The 21066-nt window shown below is 44.7% G+C and overlaps 1 protein-coding gene and 1 long non-coding RNA gene across 2 annotated transcripts; one reads left to right on the top strand and one right to left on the bottom strand.

Annotated features, from left to right (window-relative positions):
• Positions 1-11559: 11559 nt before the first annotated feature.
• On the bottom strand, positions 11560-13242 carry LOC123058839 (uncharacterized). Its single transcript, XR_006427307.1, has 3 exons — positions 13079-13242; positions 12872-13006; positions 11560-11961 (listed from the first exon to the last, which is right to left on the bottom strand). It is a non-coding gene; the product is annotated as an uncharacterized lncRNA (long non-coding RNA).
• A 3876-nt stretch (positions 13243-17118) lies between these two features.
• On the top strand, positions 17119-18572 carry LOC123058838 (peroxidase 2). The gene is made up of 2 exons (XM_044481517.1): positions 17119-17412; positions 17499-18572. The coding sequence occupies exons 1-2, from the start codon at positions 17185-17187 to the stop codon at positions 18267-18269; spliced, it is 999 nt and encodes a 332-aa protein (XP_044337452.1). The 5' UTR covers positions 17119-17184; the 3' UTR covers positions 18270-18572.
• The last annotated feature ends 2494 nt before the right edge of the window (positions 18573-21066 follow it).

The following is a 21066-nucleotide window of genomic DNA, read 5'->3' as shown; positions in this document are numbered from 1 at the left end:
TGTTGTATGTCGACATGACATACGGTACTATGCAAAAAAATGCTAGATTTATTTTGCTAAATCTAGTTGCTATGTTTGATGGGAAAAACAGACGGGGCATACCAAATGGGTCGCCCTGTTGGGCGCACTGCCCAGAAAAGCGCTAACAGGGGGCGGACGTCGCCCCTCCTAGTGACCCAAACAGACAAAAAATGGACAAATTCCGTGTCTATTTGGGCCGGTCGGTTGGAGTTGCCCTAAACTGTTGGGGAACGTAGTAATTTCAAAAAAAATCCTACGCACACGCAAGATCATGGTGATGCATAGCAACGATAGGGGAGAGTGTCATCCACGTACCCTTGTAGACCGTTAAGCGGAAGCGTTATGACAACGCAGTTGATGTAGTCGTACGTCTTCACGATCGACCGATCCTTAGTACCAAATGTACGGCACCTCCGCGTTCAGCACACGTTCATCTCGGTGACGTCCCGCGAACTCAAGATCCAGTAGAGCTCGGGGAAGAGTTTTGTCAGCACGACGGCGTGGTGACGATGTTGATGAAGCTACCATTGCAAGGCTTCGCCTAAGCACCGCTACAGTATGACCGAGGTGGATTATGGTGGAGGAGGGCACCGCACATGGCTGGGAGAGATCAATGATCAACTTGTGTGTCTAGAGGTGCCCCCTGCCCCTGTATATAAAGGAGCAAGGGGGAGGCCGACCGGACCTAGAGGGCGCGCCAGGAGGAGGAATCCTCCTCCTAGTAGGAGTAGGATTCCCCTCTTTCCTACTCCAGGAGGGGGAAAGGAAGGGGGAGAAGGAGAAGGAAAGGGGGGCGCCACCCCCCCTCCTAGTCCAATTCGGACGAGAGGGGGAGGGGCGCGCGGCCTGCCCTGGCCGGCCCCCTCTCTCTCCACTAGGGCCCAACAAGGCCCATTAACCCCCGGGGGGTTCCGGTAACCCCTCCGGCACTCCGGTAAAATCCCGATTTCACCCGGAACTCTTCCGATGTCCAAATGTAGGCTTCCAATATATCAATCTTTATGTCTCAACCATTTCGAGACTCCTCATCATGTCCGTGATCATATCCTGGACTCCTAACTACCTTCGGTACATCAAAATATATAAACTCATAATACCGATCATCACAGAACTTTAAGCGTGCGGACCCTACGGGTTCGAGAACTATGTAGACATGACCGAGACATGTCTTCGGTCAATAAACAATAGCGGAACCTGGATGCTCATATTGGTTCCTACATATTCTACGAAGATCTTTATCGGTCAAACTGCATAACAATATACGTTGTTCCCTTTGTCATCGGTATGTTACTTGCCCAAGATTCGATCATCGGTATCCCAATACCTAGCTCAATATCGTTACCGGCAAGTCTCTTTACTCGTTCTGTAATGCAACAACCCGCAACTAACTCATTAGTCACATTTGCTTGCAAGGCTTATAGTGATGTGTATTACCGAGAGGGCCCAGAGATACCTCTCTGACAATCGGAGTGACAAATCCTATTCTTGATCTATGCCAACTCCACGAACACCATCGGAGACACTTGTAGAGCACCTTTATAATCACCCAGTTAAGTTGTGATGTTTGGCAGCACACAAAGTGTTCCTCCAGTATTCAGGAGTTGCATAATCTCATAGTCATAGGAACATATATAAGTCATGAAGAAAGCAATAGCAGTAAACTTAAACGATCAAGTACTAAGCTAATGAAATGGGTCAAGTCAATCACATCATTCTCCTAATGATATGATCCCGTTGATCAAATAAAAACTCATGTCTATGGTTAGGAAACTTAACCATCTTTGATCAATGAGCTAGTCAAGTAGAGGCATACTAGTGACACTATGTTTGTCTATGTATTCACACATGTATTATGTTTCCGGTTAATACAATTCTAGCATGAATAATAAACATTTATCATGAAATAAGGAAATAAATAATAACTTTATTATTGCCTCTAGGGCATATTTCCTTCAGTCTCCCACTTGCACTAGAGCCAATAATCTAGATTACAAAGTAATGATTCTAACACCCATGGAGTCTTGGTGATGATCATGTTTTGCTCGTGGAAGAGGTTTAGTCAGCGGGTCTGCAACATTCATATCCGTATGTATCTTGCATATCTCTATGTCTCCCACCTGGACTTGATCCCGGATGGAATTGAAGCGTCTCTTGATGTGCTTGGTTCTCTTGTGAAATCTGGATTCCTTTGCCAAGGCAATTGCACCAGTATTGTCACAAAAGATTTTCATTGGACCCGATGCACTAGGTATGACACCTAGATCGGATATGAACTCCTTCATTTGCTGCTTCCGAAGCAGCTATGTACTCTGCTTCAGACGTAGATCCCGCCACGACGCTTTGTTTAGAACTGCTCCAACTGACAGCTCCACCGTTCAATATAAACACGCATCCGATTTGCAATTTAGAATCGTCCCGATCAGTGTCAAAGCTTGCATTGACGTAACCATTTACAACGTGCTCTTTGTCACCTCCATAAATGAGAAACATATCCTTAGTCCTTTTCAGGTATTTCAGGATGTTCTTGACCGCTGTCCAGTGATCCACTCCTGGATTACTTTGGCACCTCCCTACTAAACTAATAGCAAGGCACACATCAGGTCTGGTACACATCATTGCATACATGATAGAGCCTATGGTTGAAGCATAGGGAACACTTTTCATTTTCTCTCTATTTTCTGCAGTGGTCGGACATTGAGTCATACTCAACTTCACACCTTGTAACACAGGCAAGAACCCTTTCTTAGCTTGATCCATTTTGAACTTCTTCAAAACTTTATCAAGGTATGTGCTTTGTGGAAGTCCAATTAAGCGTCTTGACCTATCTCTATAAATCTTGATGCCTAATATATAAGCAGCTTCACCGAGGTCTTTCATTGAAAAACCCTTATTCGAGTATCCTTTTATGCTATCCAGAAATTCTATATCATTTCCAATCAATAATATGTCATCCACATATAATATTAGAAATGCTACAGAGCTCCCACTCACTTTCTTGTAAATACAGGCTTATCCAAAAGTCTGTATAAAACCATATGCTTTGATCACACTATCAAAACGTTTATTCCAACTCCGAGAGGCTTGCACCAGTCCATAAATGGATCACTGGAGCTTGCACACTTTGTTAGTACCCTTTGGATCGATAAAACCTTCAGGTTGCATCATATACAACTCTTCTTCCAGAAATCCATTCAGGAATTCTGTTTTTACATCCATTTGCCAAATTTCATAATCATAAAATGTGGCAGTTGCTAACATGATTCAGACAAACTTAAGCATCGCTACGGGTGAGAAGGTCTCATCGTAGTCAAGTCCTTGAACTTGTTCAAAACCTTTTGCAACAAGTCGAGCTTTGTAGACAGTAACATTACCATCAGCTTCAGTCTTCTTTTTGAAGATCCATTTATTCTCAATGGCTTGCTGATCATCGGGCAAGCCAACCAAAGTCCACACTTTGTTCTCATACATGGATCACATCTCAGATTTCATGGCTTCAAGCCATTTTGTGGAATCTGGGCTCATCATCGCTTCCTCATAGTTCGTAGGTTCGTCATGGTCAAGTAACATGATCTCCAGAAGAGGATTACCGTACCACTCTGGTGTGGATCTTACTCTGGTTGACCTACGAGGCTCAGTAGTAACTTGATCTAAAGTTTCATGATCATCATCATTATCTTCCTCACTAATTGGTGTAGGTGTCACAGGAACTGGTTTTTGTGATGAACTACTCTCCAATAAGGGAGCAGGTACAGTTACCTCATCAAGTTCTACTTTCCTCCCACTCACTTCTTTCGAGAGAAACTCCTTCTCTATAAAGGATCCATTCTTAGCAACGAATGTCTTGCCTTCGGATCTATCATAGAAGGTGTACCCAACAGTTTCCTTTGGGTATCCTATTAAGACACATTTCTCTGATTTGGGTTCGAGTTTACCAGGTTGAAGCCTTTTCACATAAGCATCGCAGCCCCAACCTTTAAGAAACGACAACTTTAGTTTCTTGCCAAACCACGGTTCATAAGGCGTCGTCTCAACGGATTTTGATGGTGCCATATTTAACGTGAATGCAGCTGTCTCTAAAGCATAACCCCAAAACGATAGCGGTAAATCAGTAAGAGACATCATAGATTGCACCATATCTAGTAAAGTACGATTACGACGTTCGGACACACCATTACTCTGTGGTGTTCCGGGCGGCGTGAGTTGCGAAACTATTCCACATTGTTTCAAATGTAAACCAAACTCGTAAGTCAAATATTCTCCTCCATGATCAGATTGTAGAAACTTTATTTTCTTGTTATGATGATTTTCCACTTCACTCTGAAATTCTTTGAACTTTTCAAATGTTTCAGACTTATGTTTCATTAAGTAGATATACCCATATCTGCTCAAATCATCTATGAAGGTGAGAAAATAACGATACCCGCCGCGAGCCTCAACATTCATCGGACCACATACATCAGTATGTATGATTTCCAACAAATCTTTTGCTCGCTCCATTGTTCCGGAGAATGACGTTTTAGTCATCTTGCCCATGAGGCATGGTTCGCAAGTACCAAGTGATTCATAATCAAGTGATTCCAGAAGTCCATCAGTATGGAGTTTCTTCATGCGCTTTACACCAATATGACCCAAATGGCAGAGCCACAAATAAGTTGCACTATCATTATCAACTCTGCATCTTTTGGCTTCAACATTATGAATATGCGTATCATTACTATCGAGATTCAACACAAATAGACCACTCTTCAAGGGTGCATGACCATAAAAGATATTACTCATATAAATAGAACAACCATTATTCTCAGATTTAAATGGATAACCGTCTCGCATCAAAAAAGATCCAGATATAATGTTCATGCTTAACGTTGGTACCAAATAACAATTATTCAGGTCTAAAACTATTCCCAAAGGTAGATGTAGAGGTAGCGTGCTGACGGCGATCACATCGACTTTGGAACCATTTCCCACGCGCATCGTCACCTCGTCCTTAGCCAGTTTTCGCTTAATCCGTAGTTCCTGTTTCGAGTTGCAAATATTAGCAACAAAACTAGTATCAAATACCCCGGTGCTACTGCGAGCTCTAGTAAAGTACACATCAATAACATGTATATCACATATACCTTTGTTCACCTTGTCATCCTTCTTATCCGCCAAATACTTGGGGCAGTTCCGCTTCCAGTGACCAGTCCCTTTGCAGTAGAAGCACTCAGTCTCAGGTTTAGGTCCAGACTTGGGTTTCTTCTCTTGAGCAGCAACTTGTTTGTCGTTCTTCTTGAAGTTCCCTTTCTTCTTCCCTTTACCCTTTTTCTTGAAACTGGTGGTCTTGTTGACCATCAACACTTGATGCTCCTTCTTGATTTCTACCTCCGCATCCTTTAGCATTGCAAAGAGCTCGGGAATCGTCTTATCCATCCATTGCATATTATAGTTCATCATGAAGCTCTTGTAGCTTGGTGGCAGTGATTGAAGAACTCTGTCAATGACACTATCAATCAGAAGATTAACTCCCAGCTAAGTCAAGTGATTATGGTACCCAGACATTCTGAGTATATGTTCACTGATATAACTATTCTCCTCCATCTTGTAGCTGTAGAACTTATTGGAGACTTTATATCTCTTAATCCGGGCATTTGCTTGAAATATTAACTTCAACTCCTGGAACATCTCATATGCTCCATGACGTTCAAAATGTCGTTGAAGTCCCGGTTCTAAGCTGTAAAGCATGACACACTGAACTATTGAGTAGTCATCAGCTTTGCTCTGCCAGACGTTCATAACATCTGGCGTTACTCCTGCACCGGGTTTGATACCCAGCGGTGCTTCCAGGACGTAATTCTTCTGTGCAGCAATGAGGATAATCCTCAAGTTACGGACCCAGCCCGTGTAATTGCTATCATCATCTTTCAACTTTGCTTTCTCAAGGAACACATTAAAATTCAACGGAACAACATCACACGCCATCTATCTACAATAACATAGACAAGCAAAATACTATCAGGTACTCAGGGAGAACACTTTTACCTTGAAATTTAGTGAGAGATCATCTTATAATGCTACCGTCAAACAAAGCAGAATAAAAAGATGCATAAAGGATAAACATCACATGCAATCAATATAAGTGATATGATATGGCCATCATCATCTTGTGCCTTTGATCTCCATCTCCAAAGCACCGTCATGATCACCATCATCACCGGCGCAACACCTTGATCTCCATCGTAGCATCGTAGCATCGTTGTCGTCTCGCCAACTATTGCTTCTACGACTATCGCTACCGCTTAGTGATAAAGTAAAGCAATTACAGGGTGATTGCATTGCATACATACAATAAAGCGACAACCATATGGCTCCCGCCAGTTGCCGATAATTCTGTTACAAAACATGATCATCTCATACAATAAATATAGCATCATGTCTTGACCATATCACATCACAACATGCCCTGCAAAAACAAGTTAGACGTCCTCTACTTTGTTGTTGCAAGTTTTACGTGGCTGCTACGGGCTGAGCAAGAACCGTTCTTACCTACGCATCAAAACCATAATGATAGTTCGTCAAGTTAGTGATGTTTTAACCTTCTCAAGGACCGGGCGTAGCCACACTCGATTCAACTAAAGTTGGAGAAACTGACACCCGCCAGCCACCTGTGTGCAAAGCACGTCGGTAGAACCAGTCTCACGTAAGCGTACGCGTCATCTCGGTCCGGACCGCTTCATCCAACAATACCGCCGAACCAAAGTATGACATGCTGGTAAGCATTATGACTTGTATCGCCCACAACTCACCCGTGTTCTACTCGTGCATATAACATCTACGCAATAACCTAGCTCAGATGCCACTGTTGGGGAACGTAGTAATTTCAAAAAGTTTCCTACGCACACGCAAGATCATGGTGATGCATAGCAACGAGAGGGGAGAGTGTCGTCCACGTACCCTCGTAGACCATTAAGCGGAAGCGTTATGACAACGCGGTTGATGTAGTTGTACGTCTTCACGATCGACCGATTCTCAGTACCGAATGTATGGCACCTCCGCGTTCAGCACACGTTCAGCTCGATGACGTCCCGCGAACTAACGATCCAGTAGAGCTCAGGGAAGAGTTTCGTCAGCACGACGGCGTGGTGACGATGTTGATGAAGCTACCGTTGCAGGGCTTCGCCTGAGCACCGCTACAGTATGACCGAGGTGGGTTATTGATACGTCTCCAACGTATCTATAATTTTTTATTGTTCCATGCTATATTATATTATGTTTTGGACATTATTGGGCTTTATTATACACTTTTATATTATTTTTTGGGACTAACCTATTAACCGGAGGCCCAGCCCAGAATTGCTGTTTTTTTGCCTATTTTAGGGTTTCGCAGAAAAAGAATATCAAACGGAGTCCAAACGGAATGAAACCTTCGGGAACGTGATTTTCGGAACGAACATGATCCAGAGGACTTGGACCCTACGTCAAGACATCAACCAAGAGGCCACGAGGTAGGGGGTGCGCCTACCCCCCCTCGGTGCGCCCTCCACCCTCGTGGGCCTCCTGTTGCTCCACCGATGTACTCCTTCCTCCTATATATACCTACGTACCCCCAAACTACCAGATACGGAGCCAAAACCCTAATTCCACCGCCGTAACTTTCTGTATCCACGAGATCCCATCTTGGGGCCTGTTCCGGAGCTCCGCCGGAGGGGGCATCGAACACGGAGGGCTTCTACATGAAAACCATAGCCCTTCCGATGAAGTGTGAGTAGTTTACCTCAGACCTACGGGTCCATAGTTATTAGCTAGATGTCTTCTTCTCTATTTTTGGATCTCAATACAAAGTTCTCCCCCTCTCTTATGGAGATCTATTCGATGTAATCTTCTTTTGCAGTGTGTTTGAGACCGATGAATTGTGGGTTTATGATCAAGTTTATCTATGAACAATATTTGAATCTTCTCTGAATTCTTTTATGTATGATTGGTTATCTTTGCAAGTCTCTTCGAATTATCAGTTTGGTTTGGCCTACTAGATTGATCTTTCTTGCAATGGGAGAAGTGCTTAGCTTTGGGTTCAATCTTGCGGTGTCCTTTCCTAGTGACAGTAGGGGCAGCAAGGCACGTATTGTATTGTTGCCATCGAGGATAACAAGATGGGGTTTATTTCATATTGCATGAGTTTATCCCTCTACATCATGTCATCTTGCTTAAAGTGTTACTCTGTTCTCTTGAACTTAATACTCTAGATGCATGCTGGATAGCGGTCGATGTGTGGAGTAATAGTAGTAGATGCAGGCAGGAGTCGGTCTACTTGTCTCGGACGTGATGCCTATATACATGATCATACCGAGATATTCTCATAACTATGCTCAATTCTGTCAATTGCTCAACGGTAATTTGTTTACCCGCCGTGAATACTTATGCTCTCGAGAGAAGCCACTAGTGAAACCTATGGCCCCCGGGTCTATCTTCCATCATATTAATCTTCCAATACTTAGTTATTTCCTTTGCCTTTTATTTTACTTTGCATCTTTATCATAAAAATACCAAAAATCGTATCTTATCATATCTATCAGATCTCACTCTCGTAAGTGACCGTGTAGGGATTGACAACCCCTTATCGCGTTGGTTGCGAGGATTTATTTGTTTGTGTAGGTATGAGGGACTCGTGTGTGGCCTCCTACTGGATTGATACCTTGGTTCTCAAAAATTGAGGGAAATACCTACGCTACTCTGCTGCATCACCCTTTCCTCTTCAAGGGAAAACCAATGCAAGTGCTCAAGAGGTAGCAGTTATGGTGGAGGGGGGCACCGCACACGCCTGGGAGAGATCAATGATCAACTTGTGTGTCTAGAGGTGCCCCCTGACCCCGTATATAAAGGAGCAAGGGGGGAGGCCGGCCGGCCCTAGAGGGCGCGCCAGGAGGAGGAATCATCCTCCTAGTAGGAGTAGGATTCCCCTCTTTCCTACTCCTACTAGCAGGGGGAAAGGAAGGGGAGAAGGAGAAGGAAAGGGGGCGCTGCCCCCCCCCTCTCCTAGTCCAATTCAGACCAGAGGGGGACGGGGCACGCGGCCTGCCCTGGCCGGCCCCTCTCTCTCTCCACTAGGGCCCAACAAGGCCCATTAACCCCCGGGGGGTTCCGGTAACCCCTCCGGCACTCCGGTAAAATCCCGATTTCACTCGGAACTCTTCTGATGTCCAAATGTAGGCTTCCAATATATCAATCTTTATGTCTCGACCATTTCGAGACTTCTCGTCATGTCCTTGATCATATCCGGGACTCCGAACTACCTTCGGTACATCAAAATATATAAACTCATAATACGGATCGTCACAGAACTTTAAGCGTGCGGACCCTACGGGTTCGAGAACTATGTAGACATGATCGAGACATGTCTCTGGTCAATAACCAATAGCGGAATCTGGATGCTCATATTGGTTCCTACATATTCTATGAAGATCTTTATCGGTCAAACCGCATAACAATATACATTGTTCCCTTTGTCATCGGTATGTTACTTGCTCGAGATTCGATCGTCGGTATCCCAATACCTAGCTCAATCTCGTTACCAGCAGGTCTCTTTACTCATTCTGCAATGCAACATCCCGCAACTAACTCATTAGTCACATTGCTTGCAAGGCTTATAGTGATGTGTATTACCGAGAGGGCCCAGAGATACCTCTCCGACAATCGGAGTGACAAATCCTATTCTTGATCTATGCCAACTCCACAAACACCACCGGAGACACCTGTAGAGCACCTTTATAATCACCCAGTTACGTTGTGAAGTTTGGTAGCACACAAAGTGTTCCTCCAGTATTCGGGAGTTGCATAATCTCATAGTCATAGGAACATATATAAGTCATGAAGAAAGCAATAGCAGTAAACTTAAACGCTCAAGTGCTAAGCTAATGAAATGGGTGAAGTCAATCATATCATTCTCCTAATGATGTGATCCCGTTGATCAAATACAACTCATGTCTATGGTTAGAAAACTTAACCATCTTTGATCAATAAGCTAGTTAAGTAGAGGCATACTAGTGACATTATGTTTGTCTATGTATTCACACATGTATTATGTTTCCGGTTAATACAATTCTAGCATGAATAATAAACATTTATCATGAAATAAGGAAATAAATAATAACTTTATTATTGCCTCTAGGGCATATTTCCTTCATAAACAACTATGTATCAGGTGGGGCAAATACAACTATGACAACTCCTGTAAAAATATGCCCTTCCAATAAGATCTGTACTGAACATCTGAATCAACAACGTGGCATTTGTTTCATCAATCCAGCATGCGTCATCAGAGCGGGACTACTGACCCTTGGAATTGTGCCACCGCAAAGAAATAGGGGGCATAGATCTGATTTTAGAAGCTCAGCTGACAAATCCAGTGATAGAAAAAGCTTGGGCGCATCGAATTTGTTACCTGATCTTCTCATGAATGGATCCACAATGAGGGGGGAGGGGGCAGGTGTGGCAGGACGGAGCGGCAAGACAACAGCGAAGCATAGGAGGAGATGCTGAGGTCGCTAACTGCTACTCCTCGCGCAATAAGAAAATCGAGCGTCCACTGTTTGAAGTTTGACTACGGTACTCCTCACGCCGTCTACGCACCAATCGCAGCGCCATCGGGCGACCATGCAGTACCCGGTAGAAACCGGTTCCGCTAGAAAATCTTTTCGCTAGGGTTGCCTCGAAATGCATGCCCTCATTTCAAGATTCATAGCCATCCTCTCAATGAGTCGATGAGCCCCAATGCTCTCTTGCCACTCTTCATTGGTGGTAGCTAGGGTTTCCGTTGGTGGAACCCCCAACACGGCCTCTGGCCTGAAGCGCAAGTATGAGTTCTTGTTCAATTGTGTGTCTACTTGTCTTGTCCCCAAGATCATGGGGTGGTGAGAAACTTTGCTATTGACCTCATGTTGAGGATGCGCTCCTACCATGGAATTAGTATTGGATTTGCTATTTCACATCTAGATGTGAAATAATTATCTCACATCTAAATGCAGGGCCATTGGATCGTCTATCTTTAATATTCGTGCAAAAACTCGATGGTCTAGCTGCTGAGCTTGCTAGCTACGCGTTGTCTCGCGTGCAGCCTATGTCCAGGTCGTTGCTAGTACACGGTCGGCCCGTTGTTGGGTTTCACAAGTCTGTACTCCTTTTCTTTTTGACACAAGTCTGTTCTCCTGAGGCCTTGTTTGGCACAAGTGGTTTTCAAGCCCCCAAGGGGGTGGGGATTTCAGGGGATTCAGTGAATCCCCCTCTTCCACCCAATCCCCTCAAATCCCCTTGAATCCCCAAAACCCCTCCATCCACAACCCCCTTTGTATAAAATTTATGTTTGGTAGGCAGGGTTTACCATATTGACATAAGATGGTGCAAACATCTAAAAATCCAACCTTTACAATGTAACTAACTCCCCCTTATATCCTTTGATTATGCTGATCAGATATTTTGTGGAGCAAAAGCAGCAATATAACCAACTGATATATATATGTATGTCTAGCCCTATCAGGTATTAACAGAATCACCACGAGAATCATGTCACGAAGCACTAGGGCATATAAAGAGACAAAAATTAAAAGCATACAGGGACATAATGCTCTCACTAAAAATACTTACTTCTATAAATAAGCTCATTACAGAAAGATGGCAATATAAGCAAAGAACATACAACTGTGATAGGCCATGAACATAAGCATATATGAGTACCTCAAAGGCAAGTAAGTAACTCTTATGATCTATTTCCAGTTGAAAATATAGCTGGAAATTACAAACCATGACAAGTCAGAATGGTAGAGGAAGAGACCAACGGTCACGCAACAGTGAAGTGAGATGATCTAAATCTTACACAAAATAATTCTGTAGCTGAATGTTAACAAATAACTCTGCAGTTCTATGCTCATTCACAAATGTGGTTCAGCAGAAGCACCTCCGACCATTATTCTGTCAACAAAACAAACTCATCATTCACAAATATTCTAGGATTTTACAGTTATTCTATTTCTTGGAGATGTAAAAGTATTTAATCATGTGGGATAGTTTAAACTGAAGCAATATTAGTACAATGAAAAGTTGACATTCTCGACTCTATGTAGCTCTTTTCAGAACAGAAAAATCACTGTAACTTTAATTTCACTATTTCCTTTGCTTGCTGAACATTGAACAATACACAACACCAGAGTCATGCTACGATTTTAGGTATACAACGAGTAACTAATAAACCATGTTTATGTACCAGTGCACCATAATTTATGAAAATACGAAGCAGAGAACGTCCAATTTTGTAGTTGAGCACATTTTGTGAGGAGTGCTCCCAACGTTTTGTGTGCCCACAACACATTATGAACCAATCGCCATGTTCATGTTCGTTCTACTTATGAGGTAGGAATGCCAGCCACTTTGGCGTTCCTCTCAATCAGAACATAAATATCATTTAGCCAAATATGTAACACTGGTATCATTACCACTGGAGCCAACCTGAACACTGATTGCAGAAAATAACTGATCAAACATGCAAGCTGCTCTGAGCAATGTGACCAGATTAGTAAATCAAATGTGGTGCTTGGAGTAGATTAAAATCAGCAGAAACATTTGGTTACTGAAGGCACACACCAATGAACATGACATGAAATTCAGAAGGATTCAGATGCTCTTAGTCCTATCAAACACCACAAAACTATCGTACAGTTTGCTCAAATCCCTGAACTAAAAAGAGTGGATTGCCCTCAGCCACAAATAAGCTAACTAGCCACAAGTTTCCCCAATAAATTATGAATCGCACCAGACCCGTACCTTGGACATTAACAGTAGCAGAAAGCATTGGACGCATCAACAACCAGACCAAGAACCTTACCTAGAAACGAAGGACGGGGGAGAGGGGGAGGAGGAGAACGACGGAGGGGGCACCGGAGTCATTCGTTACAGCGCCATCGCCCTCGAGCTCGCGCGGGATCGATGCGCCGCCGCCGCCGCTGTCACCTTGGTGTCTCTGACTCACGGGAGGGGGTGAGTGGAGTATGTTGTGCCTATATGGAGTAGAGGAAGGGACGTTGAGGATTACCTCCGGGGATAAGTCCGGCTTGCTAGATGAGGGACGCCGGCGTCGAGACGGTCGAGGAGCCGGCGGGCAGCGTCGCCTTGTTTCCGCCTCACCCAGTTCTGTGCGTGCCACCAAGTTCCACGAGTCCCCCCTCGATGCTTCAAAACCCCGTGGATCGACGGGGATTTCGGTGGTTCGGCGGGGTTTGTCCATGGAAAACCCTGTGTACCAAATGAACCCATGGGGAATTTTGGGGTTTTCTGCCCCCGCGGGGTTAATCCCCTCGAAACCCCTCCGACCCCCTTGTGCCAAACGAGGCCTGAAGGTTGTTCCTAGTGCGACGTCGTCTGCGTTTTTCCATTTCTTTTCACATGTATGTGCCATCACTCAGTTCTAGTTGTTGTTTTTTTCAAACTCCCATTTGACTTCTAGTATTCATTTTTTTGTTCATTTTTGTTTTATTTTTCCTGTTTCATTATTGTTTTAAATTATGTAGTATTTTAAATTCATCATTTTTGTTTTTATTTATATTTTCAGTTTTCACCTTTTTCATTTTTTTATTCTTCATTTATTCATTTAAAATTCATGAAATTGTTTTCACTTTGTCACATGTTCGCCTTAAATGTCGTGTAAATCTTGATTACGGTTTACTTTATCACGCGTGCTTTGTGTCGCGTAGTGTGTTTGGTGTCTACTTGTCGACTTGCTCGCATGTGCGCCTTTTGTTGGGCGTTTCCGCGGCGCGGTCTTTGATCTCATTTTGATCATGTTCGCACAAACTCGATCATGCATGTCCGTGTCAGCGTGTTCTTTTTTGTGGCGCGTCCTCTTGTCCTGTTTGTTTTGTGTTGTCGCATTTATTTTCACATGGCCCTATATATGTCGTCGTTTGGGGGGCTTAACTATGAAGCTTATCCCCCATATTCTCACTGACCGACCTTTGACCCCTATTATTTTGCCTGTATTTTATTTTTCATCCCAGTTATATGTCCATCATTGACATGCAACTGGCCTGTAGTTTGTTTCATCCTAGTTACAAGTCAATTATTGACTCGCAACTGGGATCATAGTTTCGTAGTTGTTCCATGTGCAAGTATGCCCTCAACTCGCAGCTGGAGTATGTAATTTTGTTTTTCATCCTAGTTTCAGGTCAATCATTGGCACACAACTCGACATGTACATCCTAGTTGCAAGTCGACCCTTAAATTGCAACTAGTCTCGTAGTTTTGTAGTTGTCCCGATTCCAAGTCCATCCTTGACTCGCAACTGGGCTCATAGGTGTCTGAATTGCAAGTGCACCCTCGACTCGCAACCAGAGCATGTGTTTTTATTTTTTATCCCAGTTGCAGGTCCATCATTGATGCGCAACTGGGCGTGTATGTTGTCTCGTCCTAGTTGCAAGTTGACCCTTGACTTGCAACTAGGCTCGTAAGTTTCGTAGTTGTCTCAGGTGCAAGTCCATCCTTGACTTGCAACTGGGCTCATTGTTGTCCGAGTTGCAAGCCCACCCTCGACTCCTGTCCGGAGTATGTGTTTTTTGTTTTTCGTCCAAGTTGCAGGCCCATCGTTGATGTGCAACTTGGCGTGTAGTTTGTCTCATCCTCTTGCAACTGGGTTTGTAGTTTCATGGTTGTCCCAGGTGCAAGTCCATCCTTGACTCGTAACTAGGCTCATAGTTGTCCGAGTTGCAAACCCACCCTCGACTCGCAACTGGAGAATGTGTTTTTGTTTTTCATTCTAGTTGTAGGTCCATCATTGGCACGCAAGTGAGCATGTAGTTTATTTCATCCTAGTTGCAAGTTGACCCTTAACTCGCAACTGGACTCGTAGTTTCATAATTTTCCCGGTTGCAAGTCCAGTCTTGACTCGCAACTGGACTCATAGTTGTCCGAGTTGCAAGCGCACCCTCGACTTACAATCGGAGCATGTGTTTTTATTTTTCATCCTAGTTGCAGGGTCCATCATTGACACGCAACTGGACGTGTAAGTTGTCTCATCCTAGTTGCAAGTCGACACTTCACTTGCTACTGGGCTCGTAGTTTCGTAGTTGTCCCAGGTACAAGTCCACCTTTGACTCGCAACTGGACTCATAATTGTCCGAGTTGCAAGCCCACCCTCGACTCGCAACCGAAGAATGTGTTTTTTCATCCCAGTTGCAGGTCCATCATTGACATGCAACTGGGCATGTAGTTTGTCTCATCCTAGTTGCAAGTCGATCAATGACTCGCAACTGGGCTCGTAGTTTCGTAGTTGTCCGAGTTGCAAGTCTACCCTCGACTCGCGAACGGAGAATGAATTTTTGTTTTTCATCCCAATTGCAGGTCTATCATTGACACGCAACTAGGCGTGTAGTTTGTCTCACCCTAGTTGCAAGTCGATCAATGACTCGCAACTGGGCTCGTAGTTGTCAGACTTGCAAGCCCACCCTCGACCTGCAACTGGAGCAGGTGTATTTGTTTTTCATCCCAATTGCATGTTCACCCTTGACTCGCAACTGGGCGCATAGCTTGTTTCGTCCCAGTTGCAAGTCGACCCTTGACTCGCAACTGGCTCGTAGTTTCATAGTTGTCCTAGGTGCAAGTCCTCCTCGACTCATAACTTGTCCAAGTTGCAAGACCATCCTCTACCCACAACTAAAGCATGTGTTTTGTTTTTAATCCTAGTTGCAAGTCTACCTTTTATCGCAACTAGCTCATAGCTTGAATACATGAACATTTTTAAAACCACAAACATTTCTTGAATATGTGAACATTTTCCGGGTTTTCTAACGGGTTTGTTATTTTCCCCTTACATTTATTTATTTATTTCATAAATTTTCAATGTGCATTTTGAAATTTTTAATGTGTGATGGTAAAAGGTTTACCCCAGATATATTAAACAAAGTTCACCGTACAAAGGAAAGAAAGTCAATGTATATTAAAAAAGTTAAATCATATATTAAATTATTGTTCAGTGTGTATTCGAAGAAATAATGTTCACTGTATATGATAAAATGTTTAGTCTATATTTGAAAAAATATTCAACATATATTAGAAAAAATATAATACAAAAAATATAAAAAAGAAAAAAACTGGAAGGAAGCCAGAAGAAACACTAAACCTGAAAGAGAAAAAGAAAGAAATTATAAAAAAATACAGAGTGCAGTACTGCCTTTTCTTTTGAGCAAAAAGTGTACTATTGCGTGAAATACAAAGAAAACAAAAGAAAAGGAGGTAGCGATCAAGGAGAAGCACTAGGCCTGGCCCATGCGAGCACGCTCTGGGTGGCCCTGGTTTACTCATGCTGGCTGATTCTCAAAAAAAAAAATCACGCTGGGATTGACAGACAAAACAACAACAAACAAAGAAAAGGCAACAAACAAGTGCTAAAAAATCAACTTAGATGTGACATAGTTATCTTATATCTAAATGAGTCCTAGACACACCCAATTAGTATTAGTTGACTCCCGCTTGCCGGCCCCTAAACAAACTGGCCTCACCAGAAATTTCTCGCACTGCATGCATGTATATTTAATTTATTCGAGTTCTAGCTAGAAGCCTCAACAGATTTGAAGGAGACGAAACACAAAAGAAACGTTCTTAATTAACCTCACCTCTCAACAACCGGAAAAACAAGCGTCCCCATCTGCCACTGGCGGATCATATCGTATGCAGAACCGGAAGGAAAGAGACACGGAGCTGGTCACACCAATCAGCTGCTCGATCTAGCTATTGCTCTCCAGCTTGTTCATGACCGGTTCACATATCAGTCGAGTCAACTGTATGTAACCATCAGGCTAATGTTTGTTACCACTATTTCTGTATCATATCACTATCAACGCCCTTTGATTAATTTTCGGAGCCACTGGGAAGAAAAAGAGCACATTGGGCGAATTCAATGACGCTTAAGATTGGTGGCAACCACCGGTGTATAGTAACGTTCCAACGAAGCCAAAATGCATTGTTAATTTTAAGCACGCGGCAACATATGCATTCTTGGCCAAGGCTAGGTCTTCGAATTTCGAATGCCTACCTATATAAGTAGCTTCATGCTGGAACTATGGCAACACGCATTCTCCACCGATTGACCACTTACACTTCTCTCTTCCCATCCAATCTTAGTCGAGCAAGCAAGCTAGCTTCGAAAATATGGCGGCTGTTGCTGCAAAGCTGCACGTTCTGATGGCTTGTGCATTGCTGCTCCTCGCTGTGGGGTGCCAGGCCAGCCCTTTCTGGCCACTGCAGATCGGGTTCTACCACGACAAGTGCCCCCAAGCGGAGGCCGTTGTCAAGGGCGTCATGGAGAAGGCCATCTCCCAGAACCCCGGCAATGGCGCCGCCATGATCCGCATGCTCTTCCACGACTGCTTCGTCGAGGTACTGCAAGAAATGAATTTGCAAACATATATATCTGCAGCCGATTAGTCAGGCTTGGTTAATTTTGTTGAGTTGTTGATGAATAGGGATGTGATGCTTCCGTCCTACTCGACCCAACCCCGTTCAGCCCGACGCCGGAGAAGCTCAGCCCGCCGAACGACCCTTCCCTGCGGGGCTTCGAGCTGATTGACGCGATTAAGGACGCCGTCGAGGCGGCCTGTCCGGGCGTCGTCTCCTGCGCCGACATCGTCGCCTTCGCGGCCCGTGACGCCTCCTGCATCCTCAGCAGGGGCAAGGTGAACTTCGAAATGCCGTCCGGCCGCCGCGACGGCACCTTCTCCAACGCCTCCGAGCCGCTCAAGTTCCTGGTCCCACCGGCGTCCAACCTCGGCGAACTCATCGAGAGCTTCGTCGTCAAGGGCCTCAACGCGGAGGACCTGGTCATCCTCTCCGGTGCGCACACCATCGGCCGCTCCCACTGCTCCTCCTTCGTCCCCGACCGCCTCAACGCCCCCTCCGACATCAACGGCGGCCTCGCCGCGTTCCTGAGGAGGCAGTGCCCGGCCGACGCGACCTCGGGCGGCAACGACCCGACGGTGATGCAGGACGTGGTGACGCCCAACAAGCTGGACAGGCAGTACTACAAGAACGTGCTGTCGCACACCGTGCTCTTCACCTCCGACGCGGCGCTCATGACGTCGGCGGAGACGGCGAGAATGGTGGTGGACAACGCCAACATCCCCGGGTGGTGGGAGGACAGGTTCGAGAAGGCCATGGTGAAGATGGCCGGCATCGAGGTCAAGACCGGCTACCAGGGCCAGATCAGGAAGAACTGCCGCGCAATCAACTACTACTAAGTGGAGTGGTACAGCTGCGCACGTACGTACGGGTGCATGCATGGTGAAAGATCACTCAATCTCGATTCATTCTTTGCTCTAACCTGCAAGCGAGTTCATGTTATTGTAAAATTTGGCAATTCTTTCACTGCGCTCTTTTTCTTAATTGTCGTTTTTTCCTTTGGTTATTTCTTTGTCCAATTCTCTCCGAGCTACGTAATTCTTTGTGTATATGGGGTAGTACATGTGTGACTGCAAAGCAATGTTGTTATAATGTTCTGTATTTGGAATAATAAAGTGATGCATGCAACAATTTTTTTTAAAGATGTACACTCATAGGCATGCATTATTTGTATTTTCATAATAACAACGATACAAAGATGAGACGCATACAAGCAATAGAAAAACAAGAAGAATACAAGCAGTTGTACTGCTGCATACTACCCTCGCTGCAACTACCAAGCTTTCCAATTTTTCGATGAGCGGCACCCACACCTGCACCCAACAATGTCACAGCTCTCTCCCGCTTGCAGCCCCATCTCCGACGAGGTACTGGATCAGCCTCGTCGTGGCCGACGCTCATTGTTGCCGTTCCTCATGTCGTCCCCGCCTTTAGATCAAACCCGCCTTTAGCTTTGATCTGAAATCGACCGACGCCAGAAAAGAAAATTACGGACCTGAGTTAGCAAAACCATAAATTACCTCAGTTGGTGCGTACGCACATAGTATTCTTTCCCCTCTCGCAAGGCGGCTAAGGAAAGCCTTCTTCTCTTCGATCTTCGCCGGCGAGCCCGTGGATTCGCGTCCCCTCCGCCTGCCGCTCCGGCGGTCGGTGGCGGGGGAGGGTATTCCTGGTGCCTCGACTTATATAGGCCGGCTCCGGTATGGGAGCGGCGACAGCGGCGCGTCTGCGGTCGTTCTAGCGGCGGCAATGGTCGTTCGGTTGTTCATGGACGTCGATGTAATTTTTATTATGTTTGAAGTGTTTTGTACTACTGGTAAGTCTTCATAATAGATCTGATATTTTTGCAAAAAAAAAATCGAGAATGTTATTACCATCAACGACAACTGGAAAAGGAGCCGGTTCCATTATGATTTTCCATGTAGGAGTACTAACAACACTAGTGCACTAGGAACGAACAAAGGGACTATGCATGTGTCCAATCTGAAATCTGAATTTATCAGTAGGCCCCATGCGTCGCTGTGAGCGAGTGCACTGTGCATGCGTCTGCTAATGATCAGTCGTGCTGTGTGCGCCAGCGAGTTGAGACAAAGTTAGCATGACAAAAAAAATTGACGATATCTTAACCTCTGCCATGAATCAATTCATGGTACTGCCTCCGTCAATATAAAATGTCATTATAACTAAGTACTCGTATAAGCGTAACGATCAAGCAATTTTTTAACGAACGAGTTCATTGCCAGAAGGCAGAGCAAGTGAAATGTCGCTGCTGTGTTGGATATGCCTAGAAGATTGCTTCCACACGCTGGCCTACATACGCCTACACACAGCTAGCAAGATCATTGAAAATTTAACAAATCCCGTCCCCCAGTTTTATATTTTCTCTACACGCTTTGCGTAGAAAAGCGAACCTACCCGCATAGAAAAAGGCATCAAATTCTTCTCACGGTCTCTTTTTCTCCCCAAAGAGAATAAAAGAGGCTAAAAATAGCAAGCGGAATGCGTGTGACTTTGTGAAGATATTTTCTTTATATAAAAGTGCAAACTACCTCCAAATGGCAGAATGCCATGTATTTAAAAACAAAACTTAATGCTCGAATGACATGTTCTTGGGAACGAGTAAACCTTACATAGTCGCATTGTAACCTTGAACTGTTCACGGTTTATACATGGTCAAACTGGTTCTAACACTTGATCCTTTCACTGATATTAAGCATGGCAAAATTCAACAAAATTTCAAGAAGTTTCATGTAGTTTTAGATATTGTGATGGTACCCAGAATATTTGCATCGTCTTTGTTTAATTTACCACATCGGATCTTCCACACTCGGCAAACATGACTCGACTGACCACTAGTCGGCAAAGGCAAGTATGTCGAGTCGAATCTTTGCCGAGTGCAAAAAATGAAAACTCGGCAAACTAAGGGTCAGGCTGTATTCGGGATGAAGGAATTTCACAAAAAATGTGGAGGTTTTCTTTCTGTGGTTTCTTTTTCCCTTTAGAGGCGGTACAAAGGTTGCAACAAAACCATAGGAATTGAAGCTCTAACGTGCATATTCCAAAGGAATCTGAACATCCACTCCGTCCAGCAAACCGGAGGCCGTCGCCATGGCCGGGTCCCACAAGCTCGCCATCGGCAGCTTCTCCGAGCTTAAGGCGGCACTCCGGAGCGTCGAGTGCGCCCACTCCACACACTTCTCCGTAGGAGAGAGCAGATGGTTCTTCAAGTTATGCCTTAATCCCCATGTGCGCCGTATGTTCACGTCCCTGTGCCTCGTCCACACTGGCGCCGATGAGGCGCTGACGACGGCGGAGTTCAGCTTTGAGGTTGAGGGGGTGGTGAACTTCGAGACGCAGAAGATGACGCGCACGTTTGACTGTGCCAACCCTCAACACCGCTTCCCGTACCAGCTTGAGCCGAGCACGCCGACCATGAACGACCGCCTCATTGTTCGGTGCCTCCTCGCTGTTATTGCGGAGAAGCCAAGATTGCTCCCTGCTGCTATTCCGACCGATATCCCGCACACCGGATCAGTACTAACTCCTCTACTGAGCACCACGCATGGTGAGATATGATACCTCTTTGGATGACGGCCTTGAGCTGTTTTGCAAACTACTCCCTCAAAAATATAGTTT

This window comes from Triticum aestivum, chromosome 3A (genome assembly GCF_018294505.1).
Source record: "Triticum aestivum cultivar Chinese Spring chromosome 3A, IWGSC CS RefSeq v2.1, whole genome shotgun sequence".
In the NCBI taxonomy this organism is placed as follows: Eukaryota; Viridiplantae; Streptophyta; class Magnoliopsida; order Poales; family Poaceae; genus Triticum; species Triticum aestivum.
The sequence above is the reverse complement of the archived record's forward strand: the minus strand, read 5'-3'. Positions and strand labels throughout refer to the sequence as shown.

What these genes read in the sequence shown, in the direction of transcription:
- LOC123058838 (XM_044481517.1), top strand. Translation starts at nt 17,185, where the DNA reads ATGGCGGCTGTTGCTGCAAAGCTGCACGTTCTGATGGCTTGTGCATTG. An exon ending in TCCACGACTGCTTCGTCGAG is followed by an intron (nt 17,413 to 17,498) that starts GTACTGCAAGAA and finishes GTTGATGAATAG; the next exon opens with GGATGTGATGCTTCCGTCCT.